The sequence below is a fragment of the Schistocerca nitens genome, chromosome 7 (assembly GCF_023898315.1).
Source record: "Schistocerca nitens isolate TAMUIC-IGC-003100 chromosome 7, iqSchNite1.1, whole genome shotgun sequence".
In the NCBI taxonomy this organism is placed as follows: domain Eukaryota; kingdom Metazoa; phylum Arthropoda; class Insecta; order Orthoptera; family Acrididae; genus Schistocerca; species Schistocerca nitens.
Window position 1 is genome coordinate 42,167,564 of NC_064620.1, and position 17,306 is coordinate 42,184,869.

The following is a 17,306-nucleotide window of genomic DNA, read 5'->3' on the forward strand; positions in this document are numbered from 1 at the left end:
TCTTTTAGAGCAAACTATCCCTCCTGAAAAGTGTGTGACATTGCAGTTCTTACTACCTGAAACCATGAACAAATTCAGCATCTGGATGTCTATAAAACATATTATAGCAATGTCTGCAGCTGCACCTTAAAGGATAATCAGTTTCACGATAAGGTCCACTGTAGACTATTCCGCATCCGGTAGAATGCCATACATTTCATCAGTTCTTACCATCCTGTTACACCAACATGTTTCTACACGCACTCTTTAAGAGTGGAAACCTAGCTGAACGCTCTGCACGGTTTGTAACTCCCAGGTTCGCCTTCAGTTTTGGTGGCGCAAAACTCTGTGGTCAATGTAGCGCGGCATTTTTCATTCGGTGTTCGTGATACATGTTAATGGTTTGTTTTTAACATTTCTTGAATGTCCATTTTGTGAAGTGTAATATATCCATTTCGTAGAAGGTTGATCTCTGCACCTCCAGGACACTGATTTTCTGTCACCCCACTGATGCACATGGTGAGTCATTACCAGCTAATACTTTTCTTGTCCTAATTGTTTACACAACACTTTCAAATGAGCCTTACTAAAGATTGAACGTGCGACCTCGCACTCAGGGCTCCCTTGTTAGTTTCTTCGCTACACCTCTGCTGCACCCTCCTGCGACCTAAAGCTGAAGATATTCTGGGATGAGGAACAAGTCAAACCATAAGAATGCACAATAAATATTTACAAAATAAGAACAAATATGCTAATATACTTTCCACGGATCCAAAACGAAATTGCCCTGCTGGAAGTGGAATCGGTCAAAAAGCAGTCCTAAGCATATTCATATTTAAAAGAATATTAATTGTTCAATAAATTTAAGTGCTATGATGATTCTAGGCTATTGTAGCCACTCTTCATCAAGCTAAAAAAACATAAAAAAATATTTTACAGCGCTCATTTAGAATGATTTCATTACTGCAAAAAAATTGTGCAGAAGGCAGATTGTACCCAATATTAACGTTATGCAATGTTATTAATAACATACACGGAGACCAGTCGGTTGTGCTAAGAAATTCATCAGTGGAATAGGACCTGGGCAGCAATAAACATCAATAAACTTTTAGATTCTTCTCAAACTGAACTTTATTATTAGTTTAACTTTTTATGACTGCTGGCACGTTATTGAAAATGTATATTGCTGAATTGTGGACACCTTTCTGGACTAAAGCATGCGATGTTAAATGTTTGTGAAAGTAAACCTTATGTCTAATATTGATTCCATGACCTGAACTGTTGGTTTGAAAAAAAAAGATATATTTTAATGATAAATTTCATTAAGGAGTATATACATTGGCATTAAGTAGTTAGTATCCCCAGTTTATTAATCAGCTCTCTACAGGATGTTTCTGAGTTCAGAACACGAATAACTCGTTTTGCACGGTTTTGGACTTGTAAAACTTAATCTTGAGTTGATGAATTACCTCAGAAAAAAAAATCCCATATGATATTATGGAATGGAAGTAAGAATAGTAATGAAAGTTGTGTGTGTGTGTGTGTGTTTTTTTTTTACGTATGTCTGACATCATTCGCGTAGCAAATAGAGATTTGTTTAGTTACTTTCAACACCAAATTCTGTAATGTTTGTCTGTTTTATTGCTTCTCTTTCCACAGAATCAAATGCCTTCCCATAGTCAATTAAATAAACCAGTGACAGGTTCTTGTGGTTAACAATACTTGGCAAATTATTGACTTTGACTTACAACGGGAACTCCCCATCGCACCCTCCTCAGATTTAGTGGTAAAATCGCTAACTGGATAGCCCGTACACTGAACACAGAACAAGCATGAAAACAGGAAGGAGGTACATTCAACTGTGGGAAAAAGAAGCAAACTAGAAACAGTGAACGGTCCAAAATCAACATGTGTAGCAACGAGCAACTCTGAATGACACTCATGGTGTTGGACAGCGAAGGGGGAAATCCGTGAACGTCCGTCCGCTCATTGACGTGTCTGTTCGCTGTATTCAAACTTTGGCCTGTATCGTGGTGTAACGTCCGTCTGCAACAGCGAAGTGTGACGAAGCGACTTCCAGATGTAAATACCTACCTGTTCCACACAAGTACCACATGTTATGCATCTTGCGTTTGGACTCTTGAATTCCTTCGTTGTAACATAGTTGACACCTGTTTATTTGTTGGTTTCATTTCTATGAGAGGGCTAGAATACATCTTTCCTGCTCTGCCTATTCATCACATTTACCCACGACGGTAATATATTCTTATCACATGACACATATTCTACAAGCAGTGTATAGTATGACAATTGCCAAGACTACAGGAAAAGAACAGAACCGCCAATGACCGGACGGGCAGTTCATAAATTTGTGACAAAAAAAAAATATTGGTCACTAGGTAGGTTGGAACATGGATGACCCGATTTGCATTCCAACACCAGAATCACACAACCACGACGCCGTGGTTCTTCGGAGTCGCTTAATGTTACATATACTACTGTCCATTAAAAAATTGCTACACCACGAAGATGACGTGCTACTGACGTGAAATTTAACCGACAGGAAGAAGATGCTGTGATATGCAAATGATTAGCTTTTCAGAGCATTCACACAAGCTTGGAACCGGTGGCGACACCTACAACGTGCTGACATGAGCAAAGTTTCCAACCGATTTCTCATACACAAACAGCAGTTGACTGGCGTTGCCTGGTGAAACGTTGTTGTAATGCATGGTGTAAGGAGGAGAAATGCGTACCATCACGTTTCCGACTTTGATAAAGGTCGGATTGTAGCCTATCGCGATTGCGGTTTATCCTATCGCGACATTGCTGCTAGCGTTGGTCTAGATCCAATAACTGTTAGCAGAATATGGAATCGGTGTGTTCAGGAGGGTAATACAGAACGCCGTGCAGGATCCCAACGGCCTCGTATCACTAGCAGTCGAGATGACAGGCATCTTATCCGCATGGCTGTAACGGATCGTGCAGTCACGTCTCGATCCCTGAGCCGACAGATGGGGACGTTTGCAAGACAACAATCATCTGCACGAACCGTTCGACGACGTTTGCAGCAGGACGGACTATCAGCTCGGAGACCATGGCTGCGGTTACCCTTGACGCTGCGTCACAGACAGGAGCGGCTGCGATGGTGTACTCAACGACGAACCTGTGTACACCAATGGCAAAACGTCATTATTTCGGATGAATCCAGGTTCTGCTTACAGCAACATGATGGTCGCATCCGTGTTTGGCGACATCGCGGCGAACGCACATTGGAAGCGTGTATTCGTCATCGCCATACTGGCGTATCACCCGGCATGATGGTATGGGGTGTCACTGGTTACACGTCTCGGTCACCTCTTGTTCGCATCGACGGCACTTTGAAAAGTGGACGTTAGATTTCAGATGTGTTACGAACCGTGGCTCTACCCTTCATTCGATCCCTGCGAAACCCTACATTTCTGCAGTATAATGCACGCCCTGTACGGGCCTTTCTGGATACAGAAAATGTTCGTCTGCTGCCCTGGCCAGCACATTCTCCAGATCTCTCACCAATTGGAAACGTCTGTTCAATGGTGGCCGAGCAACTGGCTCGTCACAATACACCAGTCACTACTCTTGATGAACTGTGGTATCGTGTTGAAGCTGCATGGGCAGCTGTACCTGTACACGCCATCCGAGCTCTGTTTGCCTCAATGCCCAGGCGTATCAAGGCCGTTATTACGGCCAGAGGTGGTTGTTCTGGGTACTGATTTCTCAGGACCTATGCACCCAAACTGCGTGAAAATGTAGTCACATGTCAGTTCTAGTGTATATTTGTCCAATGAATAGCTTTTTAGCATCTGCATTTCTTCTTGGTGTAGGAATTTTAATGGCCGGTAGTGTATGTTGAGCTTGGACCGATCACTGTTTTTAGTTTGCATCTTTTTTCACAGTTCCGCACACCTTGTTCTTGTTTTGATGCATGATTTGAGTTCGATTTTTGACGGGCTATCCGCTGAGCCGTTTTACCCCTACATCTGATGGGACTGCTGTGGGGGAATTTCCCTGGTTACCTGTACCTTGTGTGCAGGGCCTTGTTACCATTACGGTGGAGCGCACAGTGTTAGTGGTCCGTGTTTTGGTGCCGCAGTACTTCGCGCTGCTGTTCGCGCTGCTGCTGTCGGAGCTGTCGCTGTCTGTGGCGGCGCTGCTGGCGCGGCGGCACGTGGCGGCTGACCTGCAGCAGCGGCTGCAGCGCCAGCTGGCGCAGCGCTACGGCCTCGAGTCGCAGGCCAACGGCGGCTTCACGCAGGCCGTCGACGTCATGCAGTACAAGGTAGGCAGCCCTACCCGCCGTCGGTGCTCTGCGCTTTGCCACTGGTGGAGCTCTCCACATCAGCAGGGCTCGCCGTTCTACAGTCCTCCACTCTCTAGACACTATGCACGTCTTACATGAGGATCACATCTACTTGTCCTCGTCGATTTCGTCCAGATTAATGGTATATGTGGGGTTTGGTCGGATACGAAAGTGACAGAAGTGGGAGCTCCAGATGACCAAACATTCAGAAAAAAAATAGCGTTTTTGGTGCAGGTGTCTGTGTCAACTTCGTTCATACCCTTCGGTCGGCACAGCAAAAGGAGTAAAGAACGGTAACCAGAGCGCCATTGGTCTGAGTTCTTGAATGGAGTTTTATTTATTATTTTTTTCAATTTACGCGTTACTTACACTGTAAATAAATAGAAAATAATGCTCAGTATATTGTATTCCTTAGGATTTTCATAAAATCCATGCGAAGGAAAGGCAAAGTGTTGTGTACGTAGTTCCGCGTAGTCAGCGCGTGCACAACTTTCCCACTAGAGCGCGCCCCGCTAAGCACAACAGCGCAGGCGCACCGCTCGTCCATCTCCGCTCTACGAGATGGCGCTGCCTTAGAGACGGACCAAATTCTGCTTCCGCCGATTCGCGTATTCATATGTAACGCAGCCAATGAGATTGCTGCTAACGTAGAACCTTTTCTCCTCGCGGATCACACTCGCGCAGTGATACACGAATACACGAGGTGTTCTAATGAGTGTACAGACCTCCGATCAGTCAGTCAGCATTAGTCTGTACCAGTCTGTACGAGTTCTACATTTGTCTGTACCAATCTATAGTCAAGTTTCAGTCTGTGCATAATAAGATTGCCATATTCCTGTACATAGCCATGAAAATAAATGTATAGACACTTTTGTCAAGTATCAGAGAGATATGTGAGAATAAGATTAACATATGAATACCAAAGGAACTTCAGATTGTCAATTGTAAATAGCATCCAGAACCAAGTTAAGTAATTTTTATGCTTGTTATTATTTTAATAAATGTGTGTGAAAATTAATGAAGTTCTGTTTAAAGTTGGTCACCGTCAATCTGCTACTCTAAGTGTGCAAGTGGTATTTCTATCGTCTGACCTAACGGCGGAAGATAAACACGCCACGATAAGACCACGAGACATAGTGCTGACACTCGCCTACTTCGTTAGAGCGACAAGTCAAATAATCTGATGGTGTGTGTACCGAAGGTCTTACAGTACACACACCACAAAACGGTAACCAGAGCGCCGTTGGTTTGAGTTCCTGAGCAGAGCTTTATTTATTATTTTTTTCGATTTACACCTTACACTGGAAATAAATAGAAAATAATGCTCACTATATTGTATTTCTTAAGATTTTCATAAAATCCATGCGAGAGAAAGGCAAATAAAATTCCAGATTCCAAATACGAGGGTGAGTCAAATGAAAACCTTACATTTGTAATAACAAATGGAAATTTCGCGCGCTTATCCTGTAACTTGGTAGGCGTGCTGCAGACAGCGTGCAGAATGGCCTGTAGATGGCAGCATAGTGCAGATGCACACACACCATCGCAGTATAAGTATAAAGATGGCCGCCCCACTTGCGACTTGCACCAGGGAAGAACAGCGTTCTGTTATTGGGTTTTTGCGTAGTGAAGGTGTGAAACCTACTGAAATTCATCGACGAATGCAGGTTCAGTACGGTGATGCATGTTTGTCACAGCAGAAAGTCTACGAATGGAGTGGCTTCACTGGAAGATGCTCCTCGCCCAGGTCAGGCACAACGAGTTGTGACTCCACAGAACATTGCAGCAGCTGAAGCCATAGTGAAGGAAAACTGGCGAGTGACACTGAATGACATTGCAGCATGTTTACAGATTAGTCATAAGTCAGCACACCACATTATGCGGGATGTGCTCCAGTTTCACAAAGTGTCTGCAAGATGGGTGCCACGGCAGCTGACTCCTGAAATGAGAGAATGACGTGTTGATGCTTGTGAAGAACTTCTACGGCGCTTTGAACGATAAGGTGATGGCTTCCTTGCAAGAATCGTTACGGGAGACGAAACCTGGGTTCACGTCCACAAACCGGAAACGAAGAGAGCGAGCAAGGAATGGCGCCATTCCTCATCATCAAAACCAAAGAAGTTTCGAACAGAACCACCTGCTGGGAAGGTTATGCTGACTCTTTTTGGACGAAAAAGGCGTTCTTTTGGTGCATTAGATGCCTAGAGGAACCGCTGTCACCAGTGCATCATACACAGATCTCCTAAAAAATCATCTGCGGCCTGCAATCAAATCAAAGCGACCTGGATTGCTGTCAGCAGGTGTCCTTTTGCAACACGACAATGAAAGGCCCCACACGGCCGTACAACAGTTGCAACAATCACAGACCTGCATATTGAGTGTTCTACTCATCCACCATACTCACAGACTTTACCCCAAATGATTTCCATACGTTTGGACCACTCAAAGACGCAATGGGAGGAAAGAAGTTCCGTTCTGATGAAGAGGTACGCCACGTGGTGCATGAGTTATTGTGCGGACTACCAAAAGAATTTTTTTTCTAAAGGAATTTATGCACTTTGTAAGTGCTGGAGGACTTGCATTGAGCGTGGGGGAGATTATGTTGAAAAGTGATACAGCTTTGTACCACTTCTGCACAATAAATAATATTTAAAAAATATTTAAGGTTTTCATTTGACTCAACTTCGTATATTCCTGGGGAGGGATTCTGAGGCACACACGAGAACTCCGTATATAGCATTATGTACTTTTATTAGTTCAGAGATGATGATTTATGCATGAGGAGATGATACCTATCGTGACAACAGGAAGCAGTAAATTTCGGGCATCTTGCACACATTATGAACGCTGCGTTTTTATAGTTACGTAATTGTTTCAAGGTTTCTATAGAAAAACAAAATTGTTTACATTCAAATAACGTTCTTTCTCATCGCGCAATTTGGCAGTAAACCATGCATAACGCATTATTTAGCCCAGTACTGGCGAGGATAGCTGTCCATGTACAGTGGAATGTAATTTGATGCAATCATGTAGGCATGCGATTTCTTTTTCTCTGTCCATGAGATTAGAACAGTTCTGAAGCTTGTTTGACGAAAATCTTCACCAGACAATAAAAACGGACATCGCAGAGTTGCACTAGCGGAGTACACTTGAGGGGAATCGTACGTTGCAGATTTGTCTGCAATACCAAAATTTCATTTGCCTTTTCTTTTGATGTCTTCTGTGAACATTTTAATAAATACAATACATTCAGTAGTATTTTGGGTTATTCACAGTGCAAGTAAGGTACAAATTAAAATAAAAGAAATAAAAAATTGCGTATTGCCTTGAATCTACAACCCTCTAATTACTGTTCTGTAATCTTCCCACTGTGGTAATTGCTGGCTGGAAACGAGGATGACATAAACAGCTAATGCATCGCCCGACCCGCACCAAAAATGCTATATTTTTGTAATAGCTTGGCCATGTGGTGCTCCCACTTATCTTTGATTTTTGGCCAAGCCTTGTATATATCATAGCTCTGGACAAGATCGGTGGTGACGACAGGGCCCGGTGTCCTTGTTAGACTAAGAAAATTGTAACTGTCTCTCTCTTTCTGAAGTTTACACATTGCATCGCCTATACTCCTGCTAACTGTAACCCCTCTTCAGATCAAGACTCCAAAACCCGTCCCAGCCCGCAACCCAACATCGCTACTACTCCTGTTACAGTAGGTTCCAGTTATCGACATTCCCAAATCCAACATCAGCCACTCCCCCCCCCCCCCTTTCATACTCACAACCACGCTTTCAAACCCCATTTAATCCATGAAGGGAATAACGTAGTTGTATTCTAATCCGTCGTGACATGTCAACTGCGAGGGATACACGAGGTTCCCTTATTAGATGGACAAGATAGAGATATTTCTCAAAAATTTCCGTTCCGCTAATACTTTAATGTCCAGGGATGGCTGATATTTGATAATTTTCTAGTACACTGGTGTGCAAACCTTATGGATGAAAGTAACTTTCGCACGATGTGTCACCAAGTAATATAGCTTCATGAAACTTGGACCATACGTTGAAAGAATTGCTGCAGTATACCACATGAGGAACTGAAAGAAACGAGCAATGAAACCAACAGAAATGACACTTTTATTCGAGAACATTAATTACACTCAAATCACCACGTTTCATGATGGTCCCCTAGACATTAGGACGGCTGCAGTGTGCTTCCACGCTGGCTCCAAGGTTGGTGAGCATTTACTCTGGTACGGGGTTCCATTCCTCCACCAGGGCAGTAGACAAGTGCTGGATGGTGGACGTGTTGCCATACGTCTCCCCACCGCGTCACACCAGAGCCTTCTAGACACAAGGCCTACGCACAGCGGCCATATTGGCACGTGACGTCACAAACTGTTGGCCATCTTATCTTCAGTCGGCAGTCCCGTTGGCATGTATGTTGTGTTGAAAGTGTGTGACACGTGAAACTTATATATATATATTTCATACAGTATTCGTCTACGTTTCTCCGAAGTATGGGATACAATTGCTGTGTTTCCTTTTGCCAGGGAAATTATAAATCCCAAAAAGGCATGAAAGTGCACATGTTTTGATTTCCCCAATGTGTGAAGTTGAGAAGTCGCTGGATTGCATCTATTCCCAGACAGGAATTTGTGTCTATGCATCATGCAAGTGTAAGTAAATAAAAAAAAAAATTTTTTTTGCGTGTTATTTTTTTCCATTGCACCACATTTGCCAATTGTTTTTAAAAGCAGTTATGTATCATGCACCAGTATCATTTGTTTCTTAATTCTGGACCATTGCTGAGAGGTTAATACGAATCTGGTCGTGAAATGTCTCTCATATTTGCAACTATTGTCAAACAGAATAGTTATATTAATTAGTGTGACTCGAAAATGTTTAGTATCCCTTATCATTCCAACCACATTATTGAGCTTCCAGTAATTTTATTTGGAAGAGCTAAAGAATGATTTTGTTCAGTTTTACATAGACAGCTATTCGGAAATTTCAATTTGAATTAATTACCTTAGAAAATTACTTTAATGAATTCAGTGTTCGACAGATTAAGCAGTATAGAAAGCAGAATTTCGAGGTAAGTGCATTACGATTAAATTAACAGCACTCTGTGACCAAATTTCAATCAAGGATATAGGAGAAACAGTCTTTTCATGTTTAAGTTCTAAAGTTCTGGAGAAACAGGGAAATAAAATATTTTTTCGGGGTTTTTGATTTATTAAACATTATATTTCGTGTGAGGTCAGCATATTTTGAAGTGGAGAGGAAAATTTACGAAAATAGCCAGGGAAACAAATTCTTAAATTCTGTGGGAGCTCCAACTGCTTTATTTAAATCCGAAAACGTCAGCTTGTTGTTGCATATTGCCGATTTTTTACTGCTAGAAAGCGTAGCTCCTGAGGTAAAAGACAGAATTTAAAATTACAGTTTGTATTCAAGCCTAGAGACGCGTTCTTAAGGCAAATCGTCAAAATAATTTTACATCTTGAAATAACATAGGTCAGTTTTGTTCAGTTACTTTACGCAATGATAGAAATTTCCATGCTTTCATTACAAGGACATGTAGAAGAGGAAAGCACGAGAATCCCTATGCAGTTTCACCTCTAAAACTCGTAAAGTTCGTATAGCTGCCGAGTGCTTAACAGGAGCGTTCCGATACAGACCCGGCCATCAATAGTGACGTCACAAGTGTGCGTGCAGGCCTGTATTCTAGGTGGTGGTGTTCACAGACGTACTCCATGGGATTCAAGCCTGGGGAACGGGCAGGCCAGTGAGTTCAGCAAATACCCTCTGGTTCCAAGAGCTGCTCCAGCTGCGCTGTTCCATGCTGTCGCGCATTGTCATCCATAAGAATGAAGTCAGTGCCGAATGCACCTCTGAAAAGAAGCACATGAGCAGGGCGTGCAGTGTCACACTAACTTTGACCAGTGGGTGGACCGAGTTCAAAGATCTCGAGGTCAGGATGCCCACGCAACATTGTTCCTCCCCACACCACAACACCTGAACCATCAAAACACCATGTTCAACAGTATTCCTAGACACGATTTCATTTTTATGGAAGATAATGCGCGAACGCATAGACCAGTGCAGGTAGAACAGCTCTTAAAGGAAGAGGACCATCGTCAAATGGACTGGCCTGCTCCTTCCTCCGACTAAAATTCTACTGTGTCCAGACTAAGCGCCTGCAACTCTCGCTTCCCGCGAAGCAGACCGGTACAGCGGGCCCCGGGCCGAGTAGGGATCAGACTGGCCGATCGCCCGGAAACATAGACGCTTCCCAGAGACCACCAGGAGGCGTCCACGGCAACGCAAGATGTCGCTACAGCCGCGGACCTCTTTCCTTCCGCTCGACACGTGACTGGAAATAGAGCCAGACATACCCGTGCGCCGAGCAGTATTTAGGCTGGCGCAGGGGCCTGGAGAGGCTCTCGCGCGCCGCCACCATGTCCCAACCCACCACCACCATCATTTTCACCTCTCCCTCCGCTGCTCCGACCACCATCACTTGGAGCTCATCCTCCACCCCCCCCTTCCCGTCCTTCCTTCTCTCCCTGTCCACCCCACCCCTGCGCCACTTTCGGCTGTAACTACCCCCAACTCCCCCTCCCCTATCACTGTCGCCCCATCGACAGCTACTGACTTTCCGCCGCTCCCTGCACCACCCCCGACAGGCTCCAAGCCAGCATGGATTTCGGCTCGACGTTCAACAGTGTCTGTGACACCCACGCCCCCTTCCTCTGCGTCATCCGCTGCCCAGGGTGGTACTGCCCTCCGCCATCTCCCCCTGCAACCCATCCCGCAGCCCCCTCTCCACCCTGTCGTGATCACGAAACCTTCAAAGCGGCCGAATGGGGACCCTTCTCCCGAAATCTCCTCCAAGAAAACCCCAGATCCCCGTGACCCACCCACCCCCATGGACGCGACCCCAACCCCCGCCCCCGCCACACCTGCCACCCACACGTTTGTCCTCTCCAATCCTGACCCTCAATTCCTTGATGCCCACTCCCTCACCCTCGCCATCTGGAAATACTACCCCAATGCCCCCATCTCCCTTCTGATTCCTCGCAAGGACTCGGTCCTCATTAAATCCCCCAATGCTTCCTTCCACACCGATCTCCTCTCCCGCATCCACTGTATCCAATTTGGCCAACATGCAACCCTCACCCCCTACCACACCCCGTCCTCTCCCCGTCAGCCTCAACCTCCCCGACATCCGCCAACCTTCACCGCTGTGATCATGAAGCTTAGCCCTGTGATCACGGAGGCTGAGGTGTTAGCGGAACTCAACTTCCGGCCCAAAATTGAAATCCGCTCGGCCCGTCGCATCTTCAATGATGCCGGGCCGACATTTCTCATGCGTATATTCACCGAATCCTCCTCCTCCACTGACCGCCTTCTCACGAAGGGAGCCCTCATCTACAATCGCCGTCATAAGGTGGATCCCTCCTGTTCCCCAGTCCAATCCTACCGCTGCCAATGCTCACATACAATGACCATGTTACCTCTACCTGCAAGAACCCCCTACTTGTCCCCACTGCAAAGCTTCACACTTCCTCAAGAATTGCCCCAACCTCACCTCTCCCCCCTCCTGCAACACCTGTAATGAACCACATCCTACCTACTCCTCAAAGTGTAAAGCAAAACCTCCTCCAGTCACCCCTGAGCTCACCGTCCCTGTCCGTCCTGTTGATGACCCCATCCACCCCAACAACTCACTCTGCCCTCCACCTACTGCAGAGGACATTATCCGTTTCATCACCATTGTGCTCCAAAACATCCACCCCTTCCAGCGCTCCCACACCCTTTCCCAAATCGCCCTCGCTGCCGTTCCATCTTCCATCTTATCACCTATGCCACATACTTCCACAACCAGGGCCACTTCACCTTCACCCCCTTCACCACCCTCGTCTAACTCTCCCCTCTCATGGTACAACAACCCTACCATATCCTGTACCACAACATTCGCTCCCTGCCCACCCACAACCTCCTCTTCCTCCACACCCTCCGTCAGCACCGCGTGGATGCCTTCGTCCTCAATGAAACCTTCCTTCAACCCCGTATCTCCATCTCCACGACTCCTTACACCCTTCACCGCACCGATTAACCGTACCCTCTGGCGCTTGGCAGAGTTGCTGTAGGCCACCTCAAGCACCTCCCTGTCCGGCCCCAACCTCTCCTTAATAATCCTGCCGTGCATCTCACCCTCAGCCTGTTCTTTCCCACACTTACCATCACCTGTGCCACCATTTATGTCCTCCCTCGCACCCCCGTCCCATTTGATTTCCTGGCCCACATTGACCACACCTTCTCCACCTATGTGATTGCCGCCGACCTCAATATCCACAGCCATGATCCTGCCGACCTCCAGTGGTGGCATCAGTTTCTCACCACCCTCCAGGGAGACCTGGTTCCCCTGCCACAGCACACCTGACCCGAATCCAACACCATTCCCGATGTGGTCCTTGCCTCTCCCAACCTCTTTGGGCGCATCACCGCAGATGTCCTTGACCTCAATGGCAGTGACCATGCTCCTGTTCTCCTCACTATCTCTAATGGTCGCCATCCCCACAACGCTCCTCGCCCCGGCGTCCCCCCTAAACTTGTCCATGATTACTCCCGTGCCAACTGGGATGCTTACCGGGACTCCATTCACGCCCAGATTGACGGCCACGACCTTACCCTCCAACCTCCTGATGACATCTCTCGCACTGCTGCCTTCCTGCACCAGACCTTGTCTGACGCCGTCGCCACCCATATCCCCACCAAAGCCATCCACCCTCACCGCCCCACCCTGCCCCCACAGGCCATCCTTCTCCTTCGAGAGTGCCGCCGCCTTTATCGCTCTTTTCTCCGCACTTGTGACCGGGATACACTTACCCGCCACCGACAATTACGACGACACATCCGCAAACTGCTTACTGCAAAGAAACGCCGTGCCTGGCGCCAGACATGTACACAACTCCACATCACGCTCCCCATAAACTCTTCCAAGTATTGGTCTGCTTTCCACTGCCTTACTGGGAACCGCCCCACCCCCCTGTACCTTCTCCGCCTTGATGACCGCCCATTCCCTGACAACCTCAGTAAGGCCAACCACTTTGCCTCTCACCTCTCCGATGTTTTTTCCATCCCAGATGATCCCCACTTTGATTATTCCCTCTTCCCTGACGTCATGGACCGTACAAATACCTCTGTTCCTCCGCTTGCTCCTAGCTTCCAGTACTTGGGACACACACCACCATCTGAACTTAACGCTCCCATCACTACACAGGACATCAGCCTCACACTCCGCACTAAATGCAACACTGCTCCCGGCCACGAATGCATTACCTACCGCCACCTCAAACACTGCCCTCCCTCCTTCCTTTCAGTCCTTGCCACCCTCTACAATGTCATACTTGCCACTGGCTTCTATCCCGACCTGTGGAAAACCTCCCGTATCCTGATGTTCTCCAAACCCTACAAGCCTCCATCTGATGCCTCTTCCTATCGTCCTATCTGTGTCACATCGGTGTTCAGCAAGCTCTTGGAATCCATCCTTTCCCGGCGCATTCATCACCAACTCCGTCAAAACCACCTCCTCCCCAACACCAAATGTGGCTTTCAACCTTCCTTCTCTGCCGATGACCAACACCTCCGCCTCACTCATCTCCTCTCCCTCCAGTTTAACTCCCGTCGCTCCGCCATTTTTGTCTCCCTTGACCTCGAAAAGGCCTACGACTTTGTCTGGCATCCTGGTCTCCTGTTTAAACTCCAAACCTACGCCCCTCCTCTTAACTACATCCGTCTGATGGCCTCCTTCCTCTCCCGCCGCCCCTCCTATGTTACCATCCATAATGCCAATTCCCACACCTTCTACCCCTCTGCAGGTGTGCCCCAGGGCTCTGTCCTCTCACCTCTCCTCTACCTCCTGTACATGGCAGATATGCCCCAATCCCCCCCTCCAGTACACCTCTTGCAATATGCTGATGACACCGCATTCCTCGCCCTCGCTCCTACCCTCCAATGGTCCCAACGTCTTCTCCAGAATCACCTTGACCTTTTTGCTGCATGGTGTAACCAGTGGCTCCTGAAAGTGAATCCTTCCAAGACCCAGAAAATCATCGTAGCTCATACCACTCGCTCCTTCCAGCTCCTGGATTTCTCCCTTACTGTCTGCGCCCGTCCTGTCCGCCTCACCCCCACCCTCACCTACCTTGGCCTCACCATTGACCGTCACCTCACCTGGAGCCCTCATCTCCGCTCCATCCAATCCAAAGCCCACAACCGCCTCCGACTCCTCAAACTCCTCTCTGGCCGGACATGGCGGTTGCACCCCTCTACCATGCTCCACAGCTACATATCCTTAATCCATCCCGTCCTCTGTTATGCCAGTCCTGCCTGGATATCTGCCCCCCCCCAAATTCTATAAGTCCCTCCAGATCCTTGAGCGTCATGAACTCCGCCTCGCCTTCCGTATACGCCTCCCGTCCCCCACGCGGATCCTCTATGATCTCATTCCTTTCACCCATCTGCTCCTATTCCTCGAACATATCTGCATCCTCTACACCTCCTGCCGCCTTGATCCCCCTCACCCCTGGTTGTTCCTCTCCTGTCCTGCCCCCACCCCCTGCCACGTTTCCACTGTTGTGTCCCCCCTACCCTCCATCTCTACACCCTTCATCTCCTTTCCCAAGGTGGCTTCCATCAACTCCCCCTCCCGGATGATGCCCTCTCTCCCTCCATTTATCCCTCCTATCAACTCTGATCCTCACTCCCCCTCCTTGCCTCTGTCCTTTTCCTGGGCTCCCTCTCCCTCCCTTCCATCCTCTTTTTTCCCCACCTCCCCTCTCTCTACCCCCTTCTCTCCCCCAAGTCCTTTTGCATTTCCCTCCTCTGCCTCTTCTCATTCCCTTTCGCGTCTGCCCTGCCCCTCTCCCCCCTTATGAGTCCTTTCCCTCCTTGGTTCCCCCCCTTTTCGTTTTTTCCTTCCTCCCTCCTTGTTTTCCCCCCTCCTCCAGGTCCCCCCCCCCATCTGCCTTTGGCTCGGGAGTGTCATCTTTGTGCCGCCATTTTCGTGCAGTGTTTTACAGTGAGTGTTTTACAGTGAGTGTTCCGTGTTGTGTCTATTGGGAAGTGTTGCGAACGGCCATCATACTGTCGCTGGGTGTGATTTTTTATCTCTTGCAAACAGAAACCAGACTGTCGCCATGTTTTTTAATTGTGTGTGTACTATGTTACTTGTCTGATTCCTGTGTCTTTTATTAACATTGCCAACCCCTTTTGCTTTCGGTTTTAACTTTCCGCATTTTTTCGCCATTTTACACTTTAAGTCCCCGTTTTATCGCTTGTTTTTCTTGTTTATTTTCTTCTTCCATTTTTAAAAAAGTCTGTAGGCTGTAGAGCAGCGTACTAGGCTGCTGCCAGCCCGTCCCCATCGGGGGGAATCGAAAATCAATAAAGGAAAAAAAGAAAAACCTGGAGAGGCGGTTCACGCCGAGCGAGCCCACTGGTGTCATCGTAGCCGCTGCGTCATCGTCCACCGCCGCTAGCGTACCGGAGCCATCCTCGCAGGGCCTCTACTAGTCCTCGGACTCCGGTGACGGCAACGTGGACTCCGCGCCGGTCTTCATGAGACGCCCCGGGCTTGGTTTGGTGAAGTTGTATGTTTACTACAGACAGCTTATGTTTGGAAGAATCTCTGATTTAGTTATTGGTAGGCTTGGAGGATCAGTCCTACCTCACGAATGTTGTTTGGTAAATTTTGAAGAAAGACTTTAGTTTAAATAAAAACATCTAGCATTTATCAACTTCGCTGGTGGAGGATGAAATCCTCCACGATGACAACTCCTTGTTCACGTCGGTAGCATCGCGGTCAGCACGGCGAATTCCTAACCGATGCACCCGTGTTTGATTTGCGGCCGAGTCGGAGTTTTTAAGCGCTCGGGGACTGGGTATTGTTTTGCAGTGAACACATGGTGTGTCGTGGGGCGATCACTCTGTTTCTAAAATAATTGAAAAGCCACGATCGCTTCAATATCGTTTACTAGATGACCGGTTTCAGCTCTCTGAAGGTGCCATCATCGGACCTGAAACGTGGATTAACATTTATAAAACCATATGGACATCATGGCACATGAGGCAGAGCATCTGATAAAAATCATTGTCACAACCAATAGAAAATAATAAAAAACTGCTCTCATGGTCGTTCTTTCCATAAAATAAAAAACTGAAATCACCAGCAGTGGTAGTTTCATCTGGTGACTTCAGTTTTATATTTTATGGAAAGAACGACCATGAGAGCAGTTTTTTATTATTTTCTATTGGCTGTGACAATGATTTTTATCAGATGCTCTGCCTCATCTGCCATGATGTCCATATGGTTTTATAAATGTTAATCCACGTTTCAGGTCCGATGATGGCACCTTCAGAAAGCTGAAACCGGTCATCTAGTAAACGATATTGAAGCGATCGTGGCTTTTCAGTTACTTTAAATACTGGGTATTGTGTTGCCCTTTCGTTTGCATCGTCGGAAATGACGTTCCAGGCAGCGCTGTCTCTTTTAAAATCTCATTACGCTGCCCTGCATTCTATCGGTCACCAAACGCAAAAAGTTTTCAGTAAAGTTCTACGAGCAGCGCGGAACGTCCTGCTGCCTTCCGCGGAGCCGACGTGAGGATACTGAGCAGTTCTTCTTTAAAAAAGAGATTTGTGAATGTGGTGTTTTGTGCTTCTGCGATCGCGCTCATGTTAGCTACACTACTGGCCATTAAAATTGCTACACAACGAAGATGACGTGCTACAGACGCGAAATTTAACCGACAGGAAGAACATGTTGTGATATGCAAATGATTAGCTTTTCAGAGCAATCACACAAGGTTGGCACCGGTGGCGACACCTACAACGTGCTGACATGAGGAATGTTTCCAACCGATTTCTCATACACAAACAGCAGTTGACCGGCGTTGCCCGGTGAAACGCTGTTGTGACGC

At 47.1% G+C, this 17,306-nt stretch overlaps 1 protein-coding gene across 1 annotated transcript in view; it reads left to right on the plus strand.

Annotated features, from left to right (window-relative positions):
- LOC126195464 (CD151 antigen-like) overlaps positions 1-17,306 on the plus strand; it is a 176,790-nt gene that overhangs the window by 22,945 nt on the left and 136,539 nt on the right. The window contains exon 3 of the mRNA XM_049934090.1: positions 4,052-4,297. Within this exon, the coding sequence (XP_049790047.1) occupies positions 4,052-4,297 (246 nt within the window). The remainder of the gene's footprint in view (positions 1-4,051; positions 4,298-17,306) is intronic.